Source organism: Egretta garzetta, unplaced genomic scaffold (assembly GCF_000687185.1).
Source record: "Egretta garzetta isolate BGI_Z169 unplaced genomic scaffold, ASM68718v1 scaffold322, whole genome shotgun sequence".
Lineage (NCBI taxonomy): Eukaryota > Metazoa > Chordata > Aves > Pelecaniformes > Ardeidae > Egretta > Egretta garzetta.
The window spans coordinates 801,923-824,811 of record NW_009259044.1 but is presented as its reverse complement, the minus strand read 5'-3'; the positions used below and the strand labels follow the sequence as shown (position 1 = coordinate 824,811).

At 41.8% G+C, this 22,889-nt stretch overlaps 1 protein-coding gene across 1 annotated transcript in view; it reads right to left on the bottom strand.

Moving 5' to 3' along the window:
• Positions 1-22,889, bottom strand: part of ADAMTS17 (ADAM metallopeptidase with thrombospondin type 1 motif 17) — a 183,698-nt gene that overhangs the window by 136,501 nt on the left and 24,308 nt on the right. Inside the window, exons 4-6 of the mRNA XM_035890595.1 lie at positions 17,846-17,929; positions 17,136-17,293; positions 10,802-10,845 (exon numbers count right to left, since the gene is read on the bottom strand). Coding sequence (XP_035746488.1) covers positions 10,802-10,845; positions 17,136-17,293; positions 17,846-17,929 — 286 coding nt within the window. The remainder of the gene's footprint in view (positions 1-10,801; positions 10,846-17,135; positions 17,294-17,845; positions 17,930-22,889) is intronic.

The following is a 22,889-nucleotide window of genomic DNA, read 5'->3' as shown; positions in this document are numbered from 1 at the left end:
TTGGGGATGGGGTGGAGGGAGTTTTATGCAAACATCCTAGTGCTGTTTTCTTGGTTATCACAAGTAAAATCTCATCTCTACGTTATTTAAAACTTGCTCTCAAAATTGCATTTAGTCTTGGCAGCTGCAAGACAAAAGAAATGTAAAAGTACAGTAGGCAACTGTCCTTCATTTCCTTCCTTTACTCTTACATATCCTGTGTGCAACTGGAATGCTTCTATTTGATTATCCAGTGGAGCAAATGCTAAAATGAATGCAATCATGCCTTATTACCCTACATGTCTGTAGCCTATTGCACAGCTATGTACAGATGTTTTTACACAGCTTGGGTTTTTTAGCTACAGGGTCTATAAAACAATAGAAACTATCTGAAATGTTTTCAAGCCAGCAAAGGATAAAGGCACTGTAAAGCAGTCAACTGGATAAAAGCCATCTATGTCTGACAGGAGGAGAAGAAAAACCTCAGAGGTTTCTCAATTATAAATGCGTCAACTTTCTTAAACAATATGTGGCTGCAGTCTGCAGCAAACTGACCAGGCTGGAACGTGCAAACAGAGGTAAAAATAAAGACCCAGGCAATGGAAAGAAGAAACACAAACCCCTGGCCTGTTGAAGAGTTGAATCATTATTTTACTGACCTGAGGAACTGGCTGCTGCCCAAAGAAGCTGAGCTTCCACTGGGAAGGCCTGAGAAGAGGTAGCATGGCCTCCAGCTGAGGGGCCTGGACTGAGACGCAAGAGCTGTGGCTTAGCCCCCAGCCAGCTCTGTCCCTTGGCATGTCCCTTCACATCTCCAGGCTTCATTTCCTCACTCAGTACAATGGGGATAACAGTTCTGATCTCTTTGGTTAAGAGCTTTGAATCTTAATGAGGAAAAGCTTCTTTTCCTTCTCCTCTCAAGAAATTCTTTTTTACAAATAAAATAAAATAAAATAAAATAAAATAAAATAAAATAAAATGCAAAACCCCCTCAGTGTATTGTTTGATGGCACAGGTCTATCGGGGAGACACCATGAATTAATGGGCAAGGTACTGGACTGGAAGTCAGGATGTGCAAAATTTGTTCCCTACTCTTGGATAAGAAACAATAAGCAAATGCTTTTATGACTCCCAGGTTTTCCACCTCCACCTGGCCTGAAGCATGTCATCACAGAAAAGCCTGCTTTCTGCTGCAGAGAATCTTGGGTTGGCATTTCTAGCACAGATAACAATAGCAAGCAACGGGTTATTTATAGCGTACTGACAGCAGGTTTGACACTGTAGAAAACAAACATTATTTCTCTTTCCACAGCCTTATATTATAAAAAAGAAAGGAGGAAGCAGGATGAGCTATGAAAGCAGAAGAGATGATTTTATTTGGTTTATGTTCATTCTTGCGAGAATCCCCCAGAGAAACAAATCCTCAGCAAGGGGAAGTGATGGAGCTGGGGTGTGAAGCTGGTGAAGCAGTGCAGAAAGCGTGTAACATCTGCAATCTGCAAGTCTCCATTTACACGGATGAGGCGAGAGACAACAGCAGAAATACTATAAACCCCAGAAGACAGAAATGGTCTGTCCACAGACCTAATATAATGAGATTGTTCTGCTCATGTCTGCCTCAAAGGCTTCTCAGCTTCACACACACAGTAGCAAGGAGCAGTTCCAGAGCTTTTCTTGACAGTTGTTTGGCAGTGTGTGCTTAGCTGGACATCAATTAGGCTTCTGCCTTCAGCTTGTCTGTTTGCAAACACAATGACCACTTTCAGAGATAAACAGCAGAGATGTCTTTAAATTGTGCTTAAATGGTATTTAGCCATAAGCAAAGCCTTGGTTCTTAGGCAGTGTCCCACAAATCATCTCTGATTTAGAAAACAATCAAGGCAGCAAACTGTCTGGGAGATAAAACTGTAATTCAGAAGTTCTAGCCTAGTATATTCAGGTGAACCAAAACCATAAAAACTGCCTGTCACACAAAAGAAAAAGAAACATTAAAAAATTGTGTTTCTCATTGTTTTTCACTCCGTGCTAGCAGGAAAAATTACTGAATTGCTTCTGAGGGACACTACAACATAAATTCATTGGGAACTGTTAGTTAAAACAGTAATAACAAGTCCTTTTCCCCACAACGATTGCATGTCAAAGTCCCAGATGTAGGAAGGGGGTGAGGGGTAAAAAGATGGGGAAGGGAACGTCTTATGCAGGCATCTGCCCTTTAAGCTAGGAGACTGAAATTCCCAGGTGCTTTGTGTACATGTCTATATAATTTCACACAGACATAAATGGCCCTGGAGTGGAATGCAGTACATGTTTGCACCCGTACCAGTCAAACTGCACAATGATTTAGCGCATAAAGTGCGTTATGACATGGGGCTGAAATGAAAGAATAAAGTCAGAGTATCAGGATAAATATCAACAAAGCAATGGCAAGTATTTTCTCTCATGACATACTCATTTTAATAAAGGCAACAGAAAGGAGCTTAGTTACACTCCAATTTGACGTTAGGCTAGGATTTGGTTTGGCATCCTAGATGCCCGATGGGAAAGTGCCATAACACAATTCTTGTAGCTAGTGAGTTTTCTGAAGATATCTTTCGTGCAAATAGTAATCAGCACCCCCCTTGCACAACAATGAGATGTGATGGCCTGAAGGATATTTACTCAGAGACAGGTTGCCTGGTAAAGGAATACTATGGTTCCTTTCCATAGAATTTTAGACAGTTGATCTCTTGTATTTATCAAAACATATTACCATGAATCATTAATAAAACCATGGGAGAAGGTAAAGTTTTCAAGCTAAGATAAGCTTAAACGCCCTGTACCACCTTTGGGGCGAGTCACAATAAGGTAGACAAAAGCTCTGGCATAAATCCCGACTGAAGAGTTTGAGTGAGCAACAAGAAAAGCAAGATTTAAGATCAGCGAAGATACGCTAACAAACAGAAGCAGGGTGGTAAGCTGATGAGAAGATTTTGGACATGCTGCCTTACAGTTGACAAAGACTATGTATGTATTTCAGCAAGCCAGCTTAAATATCTATGAGCATTAATTACCAATAGCAGTTTGATGGAGGAGGAAATGAAAGGCCAGGTACAGAGCAGGAAGTGTGTGACTCCTCCCCGCTGACAGTGTGTAGTTCCAAATTATGGAGAACAAGCTAGCTTCAGACATACACCACCACTGTGAGGCCTATTGTTTTATCTAGTGGGATGGGTGCTTCCTAAGAAGACAGACAGACTGATAAATATTTGGAAAATAAAAGTGCTTGAAAAGCATTTGGGGGCTACAAAAGGAGAATGATGTATGGAGGAGAACTAATAAGGAACTGCTGGAGATTTACGAAGAACAAAGTGTAGTAAACGTAGGGAAATTCCATGACCTCAGTGGGCAAGCCATGCGGTTAGCGTGATGGAAGACAGACCATCCAGGCCTCTCCAGGGAGAGCAGCCTCTTGGTGTCCAGGCCCAGCTGAACAAAGAGTAGACGAAGGAACAAAATTGCGCAAGAGCTTCCAAAAGCTGTGAACTACCACCAAAAAGACTACACCCTTGGCAAAAAGGCAAGGGAAGGGGGTTAATCATGAGAGCAACGGAGGGTCTGTGGTACCTCCTAGCTAGGGACTGGAAGCACACAGAAGAGGCAACAATGGCAAACGTACAGAAAATCTGTCCCTAACCCTCCCTCCACTAAATGCTTTCATTTATTTTAATTACGCAAGTTAATTTGTGCCCCAAGACATGAAACAACAGAGAGAAGATGAAGAAAAAAGTTGACATAACTAGAAATTCAGTCAATAGCATTCACAGATTAATAAATTTTAAGAAGAGAACAGACTGATCAATCACCTCTTTGCTACAAAAAGACCTTGTAACGGGACCATATAAGCTCCAAACCAAGGACAGTATCTTGTGTGTGGCTACTGCGTCTCTTCCAGAAAGAGTAATTTTTCAGCTAAGGAGACCAAGAATCCACCACTGCTCTTAGTATACAGAATGAATAAAGACAAACCTAAACAAGACTGCTGAGCTGCAAAACAAACTCAAAGGCAAATGAAATTCAAATGCTCTACTTTCCATAACAATAAAAACAGAAAAAAAGTCTCTCTAAAATAGTATCAGCCCTTCACCAACTACATTGCACATATCTTAAGTTTTCATATAAATCAATGAGAAAGTTGATGTATTTAACAATAAATATGTAGCCTGTTAACACTGGCATCCCCAGCTTTTTTTTTTTTTTTTTTTTTTTTTTCCACAGACTGGATGGAGGGGAACAGATTGTGTATATATGGCCTTTGTTTGTATTTTCTGGTTTACTTGTCTTTCCAAAAGCAGACTGGTCAGCTTCACTGTGGTTTCTGCTGGGTTTTGTTTTCTGGCTCTCACTATTGTTTCTGTGCAAGACATTTAAATATTTCAGTGATTTTGAAAGCTCAAATAGACAACTTAATAGATGTGTCAGCTGATTTTCAGGAAGCACAAAGGACCATCCTCAGGATATTGGGCCTTCCAAAGATGTCTCAGGTACCCCAAACCAACTAGTCTCTCTAGAAAAAGCCTCAGCCATTTTTTTTGACAGAGGCCCAAAGAGAGTTGCATGTCTCAGACAACATATAAGACCAGGACCAGGATCCTGACCCCACTGAAATCACTAACAAAACTCTCACCGAATCCAATGTAAGCAGGATTTTCCTCTGATATTTAGCTGTGAGCCTGCGAACAGCTGTGCACATGTGAAGCAGCCTGGCTGCAGCCATGTCCCTGAAACATGGAAGAAGGAAAAGTGCACACAGGACACTGAAGTGAGGGTTACGGCAAGCAGGAATTCCTGATTGCTTGAGTGGCTGTGCTCATCCCAGTGCTTCTATTAAAATTTATGCAATCTTATATTACACTCACTTGGCACACCAATTTAGTGGGAATTTAGAAGAGAAAAGATTGCTAGCTGGTGAAAAGAAATTGGAAGGCTGTTGTGGGTAGGGTGGGGCCTGAGAGATGGTAGTGATGAATATGCCCAATAGCACAGTTCTGCACTGTCTGGGTTGTGCAGCCGAGCATTTATCCCCTAGCAACCAAAAGGCAAGGGAAAAAGTCTTCCACTGCACTGTACCACAGCTCCCTTTGGTTTCCTAAAGCCAGCAGCCTGACTGCCCATTGCCCTACACAGCCCCAAGTGACATAAAAATTTGCAGTGCTGCAAGGTCCCTTTCTTTCACAAACACCAAATCAACTTGACAGTGTTTCTTTAAGGGACATTTTAACTTACAGTATGTTCATTTTAATGCATTGAAGTGTGTTTGATTTTGGTCCGAAGGACAGTCCCAGCAAGGTTTTTGCTGAAGCCAGGCACTGCTTCTCTAATGAATTGTTTTAAGCAGCAGGTATTTCTATTTATTCTGGCATCAAATAAAAACCCGCCCTGGAATATACAGAAACATTCAACACGAACCACTATGGAAAATGTTTTTAATGTGAGAATTCCTTTTCTTTTCCACTCAGAGCAAACCAGCTAGTCTTTTCCCTTTCCTTGGGGATTAATTCTCTCTTGTGACACTGTTAGGGGACTGGAATCAATATTACATAGGGAAGAAGATTTAAATGAACAGCACACAGTACAGGCAGAAACAACCAGAACTGTTACTTGCTGTGGACAGGAGGCCACTCGACTGCACAAGCAAACAGCCAAGGAAAAGGTAAAAATGTGCAGTCCCTTATGGACATAATTTATATGGAATAAAAAAAGGATTAAATCTACTTGGAGACATAGACCAAATGTCTTATTTGTAAAACCTGGGCATATTTTGAAACACTTTACTATGAGAAACTCGTAAGAAGAAAGCAGGGTGTAGCTACAAAGGGAGGGAAATTGGCTAATAGCACCATAATATGCAGCTCTCTGTGATAGCATTTTTCACCCATAGCTCTCAACACACTTTTGGAAGAAGGAAAGGGCTAAGATATGAACACACTGGCACAGGAGAGGGATGTCATCTGTGCAGTCACCCAGCAGCGCAGTGGCAAAACCAAAACCTGATTTCCCCATTCACATATCAGCGTTTGGAAGACTCAGGAAAAAGGGCACAAATTATGGAAGGATTTATGATCTTCAGGACTCTCAGTAAGTTATCTTTGAGCCCTTTAATTAAAGCCAGCCAGGAGATGGGAATGTTTTTCACAAAACATTGATTCACTTGTGGAAACAGTCTGGAAAACTATGTTTCTCAGTCACCTCCGCTCCGATGCTTGGTTTTCTCCAGGCAGCTATTCCTTCAACTAAACCTGCCCATCTGCAGCATATGCACTATACTCTGCTTTCTTTTCCCCGACATCAAGCCACAGAAAAAGCACATGTGACTGCAGCGGAGGTAAAGACATTTTTAACCAGGGCAATTTAAGGATATTTAAGACACATTCTCATTTTCCATTTCCCAATTCCACACTGCCCCCACTTTTATTATTAGCTGAATACAGGGAAGCTTCAGCTTGGATCTGGGGTAACATGTACACTGAGGAATCAAGGCCAAGCTTTGCCTTGAAATATGCAGGATCATTCCTAACTAACCATAAAGCTGCTTATTTGGCACTAGCAGTGGAAATATTGAACGAAAGGGGCATTCTCAATCTGCTTATGTCACAGAAAGGTTGGATTCTGACAACGTGCAAGGCTCCAAGCTGCAGCCTGATATTAATAGCTAGACATTAAACTCTCAATTTGGCTGGCTTAGAGGCAGCTCAATTGGAACAAAGATTTTTCTGCAGGAAACGGCAGATCTGGTTAGAGTCACATCACGAGAGATGAGTCTGAAGCAGCAGCAGACTGCAAACTTTTTGACTGGTGTGTGACAAGGCTGTGTCGCACAAAGCGAACATTCCCTGCTCACAATGCAGAGCGCATCGAAGGTCCCACGACTGAGGCTGTTGGAACACAGTTGTTGAAAATGTATTGCATGCAGACATAGTGTTTTCCTTCTGTCCACCTCCTTTTGAATTCATATGTTCTTAGGGCTAACTTGCACAACCAAGTGGGGCAATGAGTGTTAAACTATTTCTTAAACAAATGTGGTTCTTTTTCTTGACGCAGCCAGTGGGGTATCACCCCACAAAGACATGCCTACATATTTTCACCATTTTTGAGCTTGTTTCAGCCATTATGTAACCTTCCACACTACCTTGGCAGCTGGGCCAAGAAAATTTGAACGAAGTCCCCAGAGCAACTGGTTTCAGTGAGGGGCCCCTGCCAGAACACAAATACAAACCTCCTGCTGCTGTTTTCTCTCTGTGTCTGCATGGCAGGCAAAGATTCCAGACAGGTTTTTCAATATGGATCTTTTTGAGCACAAATGAACACCTCTTATAAGCCATTTAAACTTCATAATCCCACTTCCGAACAACAGCTGAGCCTCAATACTTCCACCAGGGAAAGTTTTGCTTCCATATTTCTCACAATGTAAAGAAAAACAAGGCACCGTCGCTAAAAAACATGTTACCTACAGTGCTCCAAGTCCTCTTATTTCAGTACACATAATCTAATAGATTCTTTATAGTCTCTTAAACATGACTAAGCAACATTAGATTCTTGACTTGTATTGCATTGTATACTCAAGGACATCACACTGCTTTATATGAGAACTTCTTAAGCCATGTGATCTCCTGCAGCTTTGCACTCAAAATCCTCATTCCACACAGGTACACAGAAGCATTCAGAATGTAAGTAAGTGACTTGCCAAATGTCACACAGTGAGTCGATGCCAGAGCTGGGAATATAAATCAGGAGTCTAGAGTCCAGATTCTCTACTTATACAGAGCGCCTGCTCACCAGAAAGATGTTTCTTCCTATACAGGATGGCTGTGTACCACATTGCAATGGCCAACGTCATCCATAAGCAGGTATAAAAACACAACTGCATCTGCTGAGACCACATTCTTCATGCATAAAAGCGAAGTATAAGGCAAGAAATGAAAGCAAGTTGCTATTCTAGAGAACTTTGGGGAGTGCTATAACCTCAGCATCACCATCAAGACCAAATGCGATGTCATGCTTTGGACAAGCTTCTTGCTTTCGGAAGGCAGTCTTGCTGATTTTGAGGGGACTATCTGGGAGCTGGAGTGAGGAATAGGAATCTGGCAACAACAGAGACGGCTGAAACATCAACACAATTCTTCATAAGCCAGTATGGTATACCAACAGGCATCAGCCTACTTTGACTGTTGCATCCATATTAAGCCCAAATATATGCCATGCTACATTGCTACTTATATAGCCCATACAGGGCATGGAATGGTGGCTATTAAAAACCTACTTCTCTACAATTCACACCTATTTTTCCCTATTCTGACTAAGAAGGAAAACTGGAGAATCTTCACACAGTTAAAATTTAGTACTACCAACACTAACCACTTTCTCAAACCAGTTGCATGGATTCCTTAATTTATTCTTCCTCTGCTGTGACAGGTATGCAAATGACACAACAAGGCCAAATTCCCTTCTGGTCTAACATTTGTAATATGAATGGATTGCACAGGGGCTAACTTTCATCAGTAAAGAAAAATCACATGGTTATATCACCAACACAATACCTTTAGCAGAGAAAGGGGAATTAATATAATACAGTGCTATATCCATCTGCAGAATGCAGAGACAACGACCTCTATATAAATCACAAGTATATGATATATTCAGGGCGTCAGACACATTGTCCATAATTATCAGATACCATCCTATGGGTTTAGGACACACATAAGGACTCAAACACGAAATATCTGTTTTATGGATAGATCCATCAAAATCCAGCATTCCAATTTCATATTCAACCACTGCATTACTCCTTAGCAAGCTGATGACCAGAGGAATCTGTTCTCTTCTTCAGGCTATACCTCCAACAACTAAGCTCAAGAAGTATTTCTCTAGGCAGGGACAGATGAGATACTAGAATGCAGTTTAATTGGGCAGACTTCATTCAGACTGCAGCCCTAGCAGAACTGTTCCTCATTTTATGGTTTTGAAGACAACTTTAAAAATATGCTGCTATTATATACAACACAGAGATAAGGCCCTAAATTGTAGATGTTCTGAAACAACCACAGTAACTCACCAGTTTGGGCACAGGCAATAATGCTTGAAAAGTTATGTTATCAAAATATTTACTTATTTCAACAGTATTTAAGAAATGATAGTATCATATGATGGAGGATTTCATCTGTACTCAGGGATAAGGCACACCGCCTCAGGGTTCAGACAGCAGAAACAGTGGAGCATAGAAAATGTGTAAGTGAAGATGCTAGTGCTTTGCTGCCATATAATGAAACTGTCAGTGGAAAAGGAGGGAAGGAAAAGTAGGATTGAAGAGTGCAAAGAGTAAGAATGGTTTTGTCCAGGAACATTAATCTTCTAAGTATCTTGGAAAAACTATGCTGGAAAGCGTAACAAATGAGTTTAATCTTTATTGCTCTGATCTTCCACTTTCTCCACTGCAGCCACAGCCTGCAGCAAGTTGCAGGATAAGAAAGTACTTGGGTATTTTAAGAACAGAAAAGGAGTCATAAAAATATTTCCTTAGTCATGCCGTCTATGGTAATATAATTCCCTGAATAGAGACCTTCAACAATACTGTCTTTAAAAATGGAAAGAGCTCTGACCTTAGTCAGCATGTGTCTTCCATCAGCTTCTCTGTTTTTTTTTTTTTTTACACTTCTTTATTGTATCTTACCACAGCCATCTCCAGATGCAGGTACACGGTATGAAAACCTTCCTCAGTGGAAGCGTGTTTTCCACTGGACACAGAATAAATGCACTGTGAGGGATTCTGACTGGAAAGAAAACTTGGACATAGAGGCAAGTCCTTGCTCATGTTTGAAAAGAAAATGTACATATTTTTCAGCTCTGTATTTCCCTTCCGCCTGATGAGTTTCCACAATGGAGGGACCTGCATTCTGCGATAAGACTTCTGCAGGTAGTTTCAGAACTTTTGCTGAAGTCACTTTACCCCATGCTCGTCATCACCCACTACTGTCAGAATAGCAACCCCTAGTCTGCAAGTGTCTGTCTGAACACTGAAGTGTAAGATCAACTGAAAATCAGGATCCATTCCAAGTTTACATAGAATGTAGGATAAGGGGCCACTTGACTTTGAGGCAAGTCTAAAAAAATAATGCAATCATCATACAGACGATGTTGAGCTATTCCTCCAAACACTGCTGCTACTGTGGTGATTAAAAAAAAAAAATACCATGAGAGCAGATACAGAGAAGCTTACTGCTACCTAAGTTAAACAAATAAATAAACAAACAAGGTATTTAATGTGTGGGATGTAAGGACACTGTGTATGCAGGGTTTGGATAAGATTAAAGGCAGTTAGGAAGTAGGAGGAGTAGGAGGCAGAAAAGAAGACTTAACTTGGCTTTCCTACAATGAGGTATTCTTCTCTGGTGTCTGAGTGCCAGTTTGATCTGGGAGTGTTACACAGGTTCTTACAATTGGAAATACACTCATTAGCAAATTCTTGGTTTAGGTCAGAGCGCACTGAAAGGAGCATTATACAAACACACCAAAAGACAGTTTCCTAATCTCCAAATATTGTGATTCTACATCCGCTCCAAAGTAGAAATACTTCAGATTACTTCCTGAACTCAGAGGCCTCCAGTGCTTAGAAGGGGTTAATATTTAACAGCTTATTTATAGTTCATACCCTGCTCAACTAATCTGTATCTGTATCACAAAGGTATACAGAATAGCAAAAGCAACATTACAGCAAACCGAAGAATGACAGATTGCCCAGAAAGCTCCCCTTAGCACAGAGGTGGCTGTCAAAATACTCTCCCGTACTTACCCACAGTGTCACAAGGCTCGTCTTTGTGTACGCAGAAATCTGTCCTAGAAAGAAAAACAGAACAGAAGTGAAATGTATCCTGTGCCTCCAGACTTCAGGCTAGGAAAAAGCAGTGATGCATGACTCACATATCATGGGTGTTGAGGTTTGTGATTTTTTTTAAAAACTGCTGTGCAGTCTACATGATGACAACACAGATAACAGCACTGGTTGCTACTGCAAGATTACCAGCAATTATGTGAATCAGCTCCATATATTACAGTCCAATTACGAGACTTAAGATTTAGCATATAAAAGAGTACTGCCTCACTCTTATGATGTCAGGCTTCTTCAGCAACTGGATTAAAATTGAAGCTCTTATTTTCACAAGAGAACTGTAACAAAAAGGAGCAGACTCCCTGTGATGCAAGACCACCATCAAAAGTGGGAGGAGGAGATCTGTGGGGACATTGCCTGAGGACACAGAACTGGTCATGTATACCCAGAAATTCTCAGTTCTTCAGGTTTTTTTTTCTTCCACTGGACTAGAAAAGGACAAGAAAGAAGCAGGACTAAACAGAAAAAGACAGATGTTGACAAGGAAGAAGAATTTCAGGATTTGCCAGGTAACAGCTAGGTGAATTGGCTTCAGCTAAGCTTATTACAGTCAGATTTGCCATTTCATGATTTTAATCCAATACAGAGAGGTTCAAGAGACTTCATTTTGTCTCTGTTACTCCCCCACACCTCATCCAGTCTCCCCAGATCTCATCAAGGCAGGAAGAGGTACTACATATGCCACTGGCACCCACAAATCAACCAGGGATCCATGGAGCTGTATTAAACAGAAACAGAATTAAAAGCCTTGAAGCTTATCATCTGAGTGATGACACTTCATGCGAGAAGATTTTGTAAATGAGATTCTTCATGACAGAAAAACAAGTGTGGGAGGAAAAACATTTTATAACTAAATTAATGGTTTGAGTACATTTCAGTAAGCACTTAGACCTAAACTTTAGGAGCTATCTTCACCAGACCTGCTTTGCAGTGCTATCCGCTATGAAGAGGAGCTAGAGAAAAGCATCACATGTGCTAAAACATTTCAGAAGTTCCTGAACCCAAGGGAAGCCGGGGAGCCATAATCTCTATCATTATGGCTTTCCTCACCCTGCGGGGAAGCTAGCGAGAGAATCATATTAGTACATTTGGAGTGTGTCGTCTGAAATGCCTGAGTCCCCGGTGGGATTTTGAGTTTAAAAGTTTGGCAGGGGGAAGATTAAAAATACTAAGAGAAAGATAATACTTAGAAAAAGAAAATACTTAAAAATAGAGAGAGATTAAAAATACTTTTTTCTTGAAGAAAAATATGAAACTAGAGTTTATAGGAAAAGGGACTTAAGGCCCAGGACTGTGGCTGACGAACCCAAACCCTTCAAACCAAATACCTTTGAAAGTCACACATCAAGTTGTCAGGGGCTTGGAAGGAGAGAAACAGCAGCTATTACCAGCTCTCGTTAAGTAGCCATTGAAAACTAACCATGCTTCAATGCAGAAAAACCGTAACAACCATCTAAGTGTTAAAAAATCAGATAGGAACAAAACAAAATCGGAAGCTACGGCCACACACCAGCCCCAGCTTTCATTTTTCACTGCAGCCTTACTGTGTCTCGACACCTTGGCATTCCAGCCTTTCCAAAGAAGACTAATGACAGTCTCCTGACGGAGCTGGCACAAGCACGCCTGCTTGAGTTCCCAGAGCCAACTTGACGGAGGTTTATTTAAGGACTTATTATGTTATATAAACTGGTAAATCAAACAGATGCTTTTCTTGTGACAACAGATAGCTGAACTATTAGCAGATGGCAGGAGGCCACTGCTAGAAAAGCATCTCTCTTCAGGGGCTGGCCAGCTCTGCAAATAAAGCACAGCAATTTTGCTCCTTGCACTCTTGTGTTCTACACTGAAAGGTGTCTGGCACTTTCAGGCAGCTCCCTGGAGAAACCACCACCATGCCATAAAATGAGGGGTCTTGTAAATGATCCAGCACAACTTGCAGACTCTCCTACAGAGGTAGAACAATCCTTGTCTGTAAGAGAGTGCTGTGATGCTGTCTGGTCAGGGAAGGACTTGAAACAGGTCAGCAAGAAGAACTGAATGCAGCTGCTCAATTCATCACATGTGGGACTGCAAGTATGAAACCTCCTCAGCCCATCCTTTAAACTATCAAACACAAGTCCAAGAGACGCCATCTTTCTATTCAAAGATCTTGTACCAGAATGCTAGGCTTTAAATCATCTGGACCTACTGTAAACATTTTACCCCAAAACTCTGTGGCCGAACAGAAAAGTACATCCAAACCTTTAGTCACGAATGAGCTCGGTGGGTCTCGGTCTTCTTCTAAAGGCAAGCAGCCACCCCATCACAAAAGCTATATACTGAAACTCCTACAGTCCTTTCCTGGCAATCAGAGGGGAGGCAAAGACTGAAAAGCTATTAAGAAAGATCTATCTCACCTGTGGATCAGTCCCGCTAGTGAAGTAAGATGGCCCCATTATGCCACTGAAACTGATCTGCTTTTAAAAAAGTTTTAATCACAGGTTTGTCTCTTTCTGAAGCATTTTTGAGCTCGACTGCATCTATATTTTTGAAGTGAGAGCTTGACATGAATGATACTATAATGATACTCCAAGGATATAAAAAAAGACATCTTAATAATTGCATGTGCAGAGGTCTCTTGTCACAGAGACAGTTTTGTTAGCAGAATCCTTTATAGAGCTATGTTGGAATAAAAATCTTACTCCGGGAGCTGCATTTCAAATCCAAGATCTGACCTTATCACACTAAGTCTTGCATAATATACTGAAATCACACGCTGTAGCTGTGAAGCAAAGTTACTCTTCACTTTTAGCTACTGACTGAATCAAGCAGGCCGTGTGTTCTCATCTTCTAGGGACCTGTGAAATTCTCAGTCATTATCACTTGTAGTACTGTGCAGTGTTTCCATTAGCAGACTTAAAACAATTCTTCTAAAAAAATGACAAGTCAGTTGTTTTGTTCAATAAAAATAGCCAGAAAAGAAGAGCTCAGAACTCCTCCTACACTCTTCCATCTGGCTCACATGAACTGGAAAAAAATACCTAACTGTGCTAAGCTAAATTCTGCAATTCAAGTCCTTCCTGTAAGAAAGAAGGACAGTAGTTGAACTGTGCAACACGAGTAAGAAGTATTCTGTTTAATGGCTACTTCCCAGCATCCTTCAAATGACAGCTTTTGACCACTTTAACCCTGCAGGGTCATAAAGCTAAAGGACAGAGGAAACTGGTACAGTCAAAAACCTGCAAAAAAAAATGTGCGCATCCATATATACATTTAGTAGCACTATGTGCCCAGTTTCCTTAATGCACATGGAATTGCTTCATTTGCACATTTAATGGGAAGGCAAAGGGCTGGAGAAATGTGGAAGGGAGGAGCAGGCTGCAAATGGAATAACTATGCCAGTATGTCAGGAAAAAACCCCAAATCTTTGCTTAATGACAGCTCAGAATTCTGTTCCTATCAGTGTTGCATCATTCTTCGCTCTGCTATCACATCACCTATAGTCTAATACCTGACCCAAACACCTATAAGGCCAGAGCTGGGGAGTACATCAGAATGCCTGAAGATTTCCTAGGGAATGCAAAAGACAGAAGATCAAGAGGGGGAATCTGTTTCAAATGAGACATGCTTCTAAGATCACTAAGATACAGATCTTGCAGACAGCTGGTCAGCTGCCCATTAAAATATGAAGTACATTAGCCATAGATGCCAGAGATCTGAATTTCTGCAAGTTCAAAAACAGAATTTGAACAAGAGAAGTCTGATGATTATAGAGACCGCAACACTATACTCAGACCTTCAGGGCTTTAACAGATTATTCTCACTGTCTCATTTATTTACTGAACTGGGCAATGGTACATCATATTTCACAGGCATAGTATTGCCACTTACCCGGAACTCAATCAGGTGGATACTATTAAAATCCCACAGGAGGGACATTTGCCACCTAGGTCATCTACTTTTGCATACAAATAAGTACATGGGGAACATCAGTTAGAGGTGAAGTTTCAAAAGGCAAGCGTGCCTTGGTGTTTCAAATGAACACAGCCAGATTGGAACCAGAGGGATTTCTTCAGAGGCTGACCCCAAAGAATCTGTTTCTAGTCCTAAAGCAGCTGCAGCTGCTGAAAACTCAGCTTCTGCTTCTTCTGGCACAATTGCTTGTGCTGGACATGCTGTTGCTCCCATATCCTCTACCACTGGTCCATCTGTACAGTCTGGGGAGGGTCCAGGGACACACACACACACACCCTTCCAAAGCCAAGAGTAGAAAATCTCATTTCCCTGACGCAGGATTCGGGCTGCTGGGCCAGAAGTCTTCCAAGCAATGCGGCATCCTCTATGTGGCAGAAGCAGGATGGGTTAAGGATGACAAGACACAGCAAGAAGGAAGGAAAAAGACTACAAGTACACACTGCTGACCTATCATACAGGAACAATGCTGCTCTTATGCACAGCCACGTGCTCCCTGGCCTGAACTTTCTCACAAGATCTGAATCTAGTTTCTAACCCAGCTGAACTTGTATTTCTCCAGCTATTCTGACGGCAAACCCCTGCAAATCTGTTGAACAATTCTTCCTACAAATTCTTTCTACAATTCTTCCTCAGATGCCTGAGTCCAACTCATTTAGCCTGACATTATGCATTCAATTCTATAAGCTGCAGAGAGACTGCACAGATGAAATGCTCTGCTCATCCCCTCCGCCCCATGATTAGAGCACATCAGAAGAGATTCTGTATGCTTCACTTGTCATGCAGGACAACTGGATGCCCAGATGAGTTTAACAAAAATGTTAGTTATTTATTTAGGCCCTGATCCAATGAAGCACATCCTTAACTATAACCAGGATGTGCAGCCCATTGACTTCAAAGGAACTATTCACTCTGTCTAAAATGTTAAATATCTGCTTAAGTGCGTGGTTGGACTACACTGAATACAGAGGAGAGAGAAGGATTTGGGGGAACTGCACACATGTCTGTGAAGGTGCATTCTTAGGAACTTTGCTGGCCTCATGCCCTGCTCGCCGGCTATTTTACTGAACACTCACCAAAATCCCACGGATATTTTGCAATGTGACTATTAACACAAGAGATTATTACAATCAGAATGGCAGTTTATGCAAAAACATGTATTTTACTTTCATTGTTGACAGAGGAAAAAAGGTGAAAGAGGTGAGTAATACTGAACCGCAGTACAGACTTCTTTCTCAAACTGGGGAAGAAGGGGGTAGGAAGTAGTGTTTTTCTAGCACATACAGCATCCATCTTAAACTATATTTTATGGTCACTTTAATTATTCAGAGATCATTTCAGAGATCATTTCTCTAACAACACATTCTCTATTTACATCTTAAAGTACACAATCAACTTAAAAGACCATGAACTTGCTACTCTGAATTTATGGGACTTGCATTGTATTGTCAGGTTGAGCTCATGTAGTGAAGTTAAAGGAAGAAAGACTACAGGTTAATATGGACAACACCTTTTTTGCTTACTTTACCTAGGCCATACCCTGATGTGTTCGATACATCAACAGGTACAGGCAGGCTGCAAGGAATTTTGCTCAAGTATTCATACACAAATTATTTCACATCTGAAATAAATGCAGCAATTTTCAAACATACAAACAAATTAAGAATTACACCCCTCCTCTATTTCAGCTGTGATAAAAGAGAGGTGTTAAAGTGGTTATTTCCTAGGGCAAAGAGAGAGAAAATTAATTCACTTTATGGTATTCATCTCTCACTTTCTTTAAGACGTGACTTTCTCACCAGCTCCCCACTACTGACACGCTGTCTGCTCCGCAGGGACCAACTGTCTCTCCTGTCTGACTGTCCAGTTGATTCATACCTATTTACACACAGAGCACTTGTTCCCACCTCTGTTTTCAACTCCACAGCTTCTTTCTTCTAGGAAGAAGGGCTTAAGCTCCAAAACCTCACCTATTTTTTCCACTCATACCAGCTGGTGTGAGAAAAAAGTATCACCTGTGCTACAGCCACGTCTTGTGTGTATCCTGACTATGACAATGCTCTGGTTCAGGAAGAGAGATGCTTTTGCACAACCTTGTTAAGTATACACAGAAACAAGACAAATCACTTCCATCTGAGTCATCTGAGCCATCCAAACAGCACACAAGTAGCAAATGTATCATCATCAACACATCTTTTTCCTGGATTACTGCTAGACCAGATAACCCCATCATTGACTATGGGCCATTAATGGTTGAAGTAAACTGATAAGCCAGACCTCACTATACCTGGTTACAAAAACAGCAGCATCCACAGGAGGCGTGTCATCCCTCGCGCCAGGAACCTGGTTGTTACCAAGGTATTTTGCCCCGCCATATTCTTCATTTTGCCATTGACAAAAGCTCTCCAGAGACCTCTCTCCATGATGCCCAATAGACAACTTTGCCTTGTGGGGAAAAAAAGGGATACAAAAGAAGAAATATCAGTCACAGTCTTTACATAAAGCATTAGACCTCTGATGAAATATGAGAGGCCTAAAGATACAGATGTGATAGAAAGAAAAGTGCAAACCCAGCTTCATCTGAGCAGGTGAACTAGGGACTTTGGAATCCACTCTGACTTCTGTCATTTGATCTACAGAACAAACTCCAACAGCTGGCAGCAGTCATAAGCTTCTAATACAGCACTACATTCAAAAGACTCAATACCAGAGCCATATAATTTTTAATCTTTGTAACAGTTAACTCCTGAGAGTGGTTTGCAAAGATTTACCAGGAAGGATAAATAAAAGGACGATAGCTCCTTTCACTCCCACAGCCCCCTATACTTCCCACCTTTAATAGTCTGGTGTAGTGCAGCAGGCACTACTTACGATTTGTGATCATGCGGCTAAGCGTGCCCCACTTTTCCCCCCGACCCCAGCACAAGGATCCTGCTCTGCCTGTGAGACTACCACGGTACAATTATAATAGCAGGGTAAAAATGAGTTAGAACTCACAGGACGGTTGCGGAGCAGGACTAGTTTGGTCACTCGAATGCTGACTTTAATTCCAAGACTTTGATGTTGAAACATATTGTACACCTGTTAAAATGCAAAGAAAACATCCACAGTGTATCAGTAACAATACAAAGACCTAGTAATAGTTGAAGGAACTAATCATGACTAAAGTTAGACATTTGTCCTTCAAAAAACTGATTGAAAACAAACTCAAATGGGTTGTGCTACTACACTCAGTAAAATGAAGAACTTTTTAAGAACTACTGTGTTACCACTCTAACAGTTCCGTATACTACAGCATAGCTAAAACACTTGCAAAACCACACTAGGTTTGCTCCTACTGTACTGCATTTGGCTTCCCCACCTGACCAATCTGTCACAGACTAATCTAAGCAAGAGTCAGCATTCAAGGACAAAAAACATTAAAAAACAAACCAAAAAATACACAAGCTAGCTACAGCAAGAAAAATACATTTAACTGGAATAAACAAGAGAAAAAGGGTTGCTGTGCAACAAAGCAAAGGCGAGAAATATTCCAAAGGACCTCTAAACATAAACCAAAGTCTCAGGAACATGGACATACGTTATGAAGCATCCAACTGATATGGATCTTCAGCATTTAAATATCAGAGATATCTGAATGCAAGATGAAATAATGGTGTGTTTTAGACTTCAGGAAATGGAATGGAAAAGCAATTTCCCTCTGTTATTTTCATATCTTATATAAGAGAATAGTAATAAGGCAGCACATAATGACACAAGCCTCAGGAAATACAAAAATAGCACCGGAAACTACCTTACTACTTTCTCCAGATTTTGCATTCCAGCTCAGATACTTCACCTCATTTTTATAGGTTAGAACATAAGATCTTAATTGATGCCAGAATTTTATTCCACCCGTTTCTCCATGTACAACTGCTTTAACTAGAATATATCAAAAAGGTGAGGGAGGGGTTTATTTTAAAAAGGTTTTAAATACCTCACGATAACCTTTGGATGAATATTGTATTCCCTACTCAATCAAAAAAATAAAATCAAGATCATTGAAGGCAGACTCTTGATTAACAGGAGGCAGGATTTGGCCTCAGGTAAGCTATATTCCTTACTCACATCTTGTTTGGCTAGAAATATCACACAGGCTCAGCTAACTTCCTACAACAATCCCAAGACATGAACACATTTCGGATATTATGTTTTCAACGCTTGGTATTTTTCCTATTTGTGCAAATACTCAGGAATGTGCTCAGTGTAAGAGTGTTCTTAAGCTCTTTATTGTTTGTGGTTGGATTTAAGCACATACGTAAATGTTTCCTATAATTTAGGCATGGATTGCAAGACAGACACTACTTAGTATTTGACCCACTGACCTTCAGTACGAGCACAATAAGGTATTTATCTTCCCTGCGGCTGGTATGCAAACGCATACTAGTGCTGGTACTATCTACTTAGCTCGGGGCGGTGTTGGTAGAGTAGCTAAGGCCTCTGACTACAGACCTGGGGGGATAAACTTGACACTTGTAGAGAAGGGCTCTGACAGTTGACCTATGTGTAAATGGAGACCTGGACATTGAGCTGAGAAGGTCAATGGGGCATCGCACTGATCTCACACGTACCACTACAGAGACTAACAAACATTTGCATGTGATGGATGCCTTTGATTTGCCTTGCTCACTGCTACCTCTGACCATCCCATAATGTTTCTACTCATAAAATGAGAGGACAGCAAACAGGCTCTTATCATTAAGCCTAATGGACGATGGTGCTTGCCTTTCCATCAGAGCAGGCAAACTGTCTGCCTCCAGACCAAGCCCAGAGTGATCCAAACACACTGACTTCAAAAAGCATTCACTGACAAAACCTGCGTAGCAAGAACAAGCTGCTGGAGAGTTTAGTATGTAATTTTGAAGGCTGTCAGCCCCTCTTCCTTTTCTCTTGTGCTCTCTGTCCTAAGGATAATTTTGACTGCATTTGTATTTGCATCCACCAGTGATCTCAGAAGAGTCCAACTTAGCTAACAGCATCAACAATTGGATACTAAACGAAAAAGACACCAGGCATGCAAAAAGAGGCTTTACTTTGCTTGTTTACTCAGGCTTTGTTTGCTTATTCTCTTAAATGGAGCCCAAAGAAGCCCCAGATTGATGGTAGTTTGTGTTGTCTAGCAGGAACAATAACCTTTCCCTCTGCTAAATAAACCTGATAAAAGTGGCTGTTGTACTTCAGCCCAACTAAAGCATTCAAACACAGCCCACCTGGAGAAGAGACAGACCCTTTCTCATCAGAGATCTGCTCCAGCTAGCTCTGCTTCCATCCCCGACTCTGAATGCCTTAGAGGCTGAACCAGACTTCTAAATCCATGAGCCCTGGCTGGATTAAAAGGGAGATGCTTGCTTCAATGCAGTCAGACTGGTTCCTTTGCACTGCAATCAGTATTGTAATGTGTGTACAGGCAAACATACTGTAACCTCCCTGACACCACAGTGCTGGCCTACCAGACTGATAATGACAGGATGCCGATTATCGCTGTGGCACAAATCCGGGTATATTAGCAAGAACTGTTTCTCCCGATGTTTTAGAATAGACGGTGTGCAGAATTTTGAAGACGTGGTGCAAACAAAAGTGGGAGTGTTTATTCTGGCCATGCTTAGGAGTTGTTTAACTACAAGGAAGCATTTCTAAGTAAATGATTTATTACTGGCAGCAAGAAAGTACGATAGCTAACAATACCCACGTGTTGGGTAAATAATTTCTTAATGAAATTTTAAGAATTTTTCTCAGAGATGAAGAGACAGTTGCCAGAGGAAGAGTAATCCTTTCTGTTTGTTTGTTTCATACAGCTCTGCACTGTTTCTCTGGATTTAAAGTGTCATCATAATAAGCTCAGCTGAAGACATTAGCACTGCGATTTAAGATGATCCAGTTCCAGAGCTGCAGGATGCTGTCAAAGCATCACATTTACAATTTCCAATCGTCTTTCATGAATCAAGTTGAAGACTGGGGAGACATCTCCAACTTCATCTGCCTTCGCTGATTCTTCTATTTAGTTTCCAGTTAGCAAAAAGCCCCCTGTAAAGTTTTATACAGAAAGGTCTACATAGATTTTGCTGGGAACTATTCACACTCCACCCACAAATAAACTTGTCTTTCAAAATGAGCTAAGATCTGCAGGCAAATTAGCAAGAAAATGTACCTAAAAGTGTGTCTGCAAATTAGTCTGCACAAGCAAACATCACCACTCAAACAAGTCTTATTCATTAACCGAATACAGAATGTATACTCTCCATCACTACACTGAAAGGACCTTCTCAATTAAAACTGAGTGCAAGACAGTTCTGCATAAGTGATTTGCCCTTGCATTTAGCCCAGACATAGGACTGTGAAATGGAGACACCGAGTTTGAGAGGCAAGCAGACATATGGCACTTGAGCTTCTCTGACTTGATGCCTGCTAAACCCCACCCAGCCGCTCTCTCACAACCCCTCCTCAACAGGACAGGAGGACAAAATAAGATGAAAAAGTTCATGGGTTGAGATAGAGAGGAAGGTCACTTATCAACTACTATCATAGGCAAAACACACTTGACTTGGGGAAAATTTTATTTATCGCCAATTAAAATAATCTGTATTGAGAGCAACAAAGATAAATTAAAGAAAAACGCTTTCCCCTCACCTCATCCCACCACTTTGTCCTAGGATCAACTTCACTCCTCCATTCCTGACTCTTCTACCTCCTTCCCCCTTACCCCAAATGGTGCAGGGGGATGGGGTTGTGCTCACTCCGTAACAACTCCTCTCTGCTGCTCCTTCCTCCTCACACTTTTGCTCTGCTGCAGCATGGGTCCTCTCCATGGGCCGCAGTTCCTATCGGGAGAACCTGTCTCCACAATATTTTTCAGGGAATACCCCACCTGCCCCACCACGGTCTCTCCACAGACCGCAGGGCACCCTCTGCTCCTGCACCTGGAACAAATCCTCCTCCTCCTCCTGCTCTGACCTGGGTGTTCACACAGATTATTTTTTTTCCCCTCACACTTTTTTTCCTCACTGCCTATGCGGCCTTTTGCAAATATGTTTTCACAGAGGCGTCAACAGCTTTCCTGATGGCCAACGCTGTGTCCTGTGGTGGGGCCGTTGCAGAGCCGGCTGGAACCGGCTGTGTCCGGCACGGGGCAGCCCCGGGTCTCTCCTCAGAAGGCGCCCTGCAGCCCCCCCGCTGCCAGCACCTTACCAGCTGCACCCAGCACATTACCCTTGTAAATGAAAACCCAAACTGTCTCAAATCAGGGTCTTTAAGGCTAGTAGGAACCCCAGTGAGAAGACAACCAGACCTTAAATGACTTGATGAAAAAAGATGAGAGTGAGTTCAGCCATTTTGGCAGCAGCGTTAAACCAGACTGCAAGGTAGGTTGTGCCCAAAGGAAGCATTATCCCGGAATCCAGGTGCCCTTAAAATGAAAGGATTCAAATCCATAGGTCTTTCCTGCTAGAAATCGGATTCCATCATGGCAGTGACCACCTTCTGCCCTTCTCACCCAGCCTACAGGGAAACCACCACCCACAGGCTTGGCGTGCCAAAGCTGCTCAGACACCACGTCCAAGTGGCACATTAGCTAACAGCGCCAAGTGAGGAGGCTGAGATAATTGGTACCAGGGGAGGAGGAATGGGATTTCCTAGTGCAGATGTTCTCAAGATTTCCTGCTGCACAGACAACATGCATTAACAGAGAGGCTGACTCACGGACACCTCCCTTCCCACGCGCAATACTGCGGGCCACCCTCCCTCAAGCCTGCAATTGCATCACACCCTTGAGGCTGCTGTGACCACTTCCAACAGGAGAAAAGTAAAAATATTTTGGGTATTTTAGAAGCTTTTCGTAAAATAAGGCAGCTGGGAACACAAGTGTCAGCTGCATGAAACCCACTAACATACTGCTGCGGAACAAAATGCAAAGGTTGCTGGTTTAGGACATCACCACGCTGTCAGAAAGCAGCTTGGCTGGAAGAGCAATAGAGGTTCTTGGTCACTAGGCTGAAGGGAAGGGATG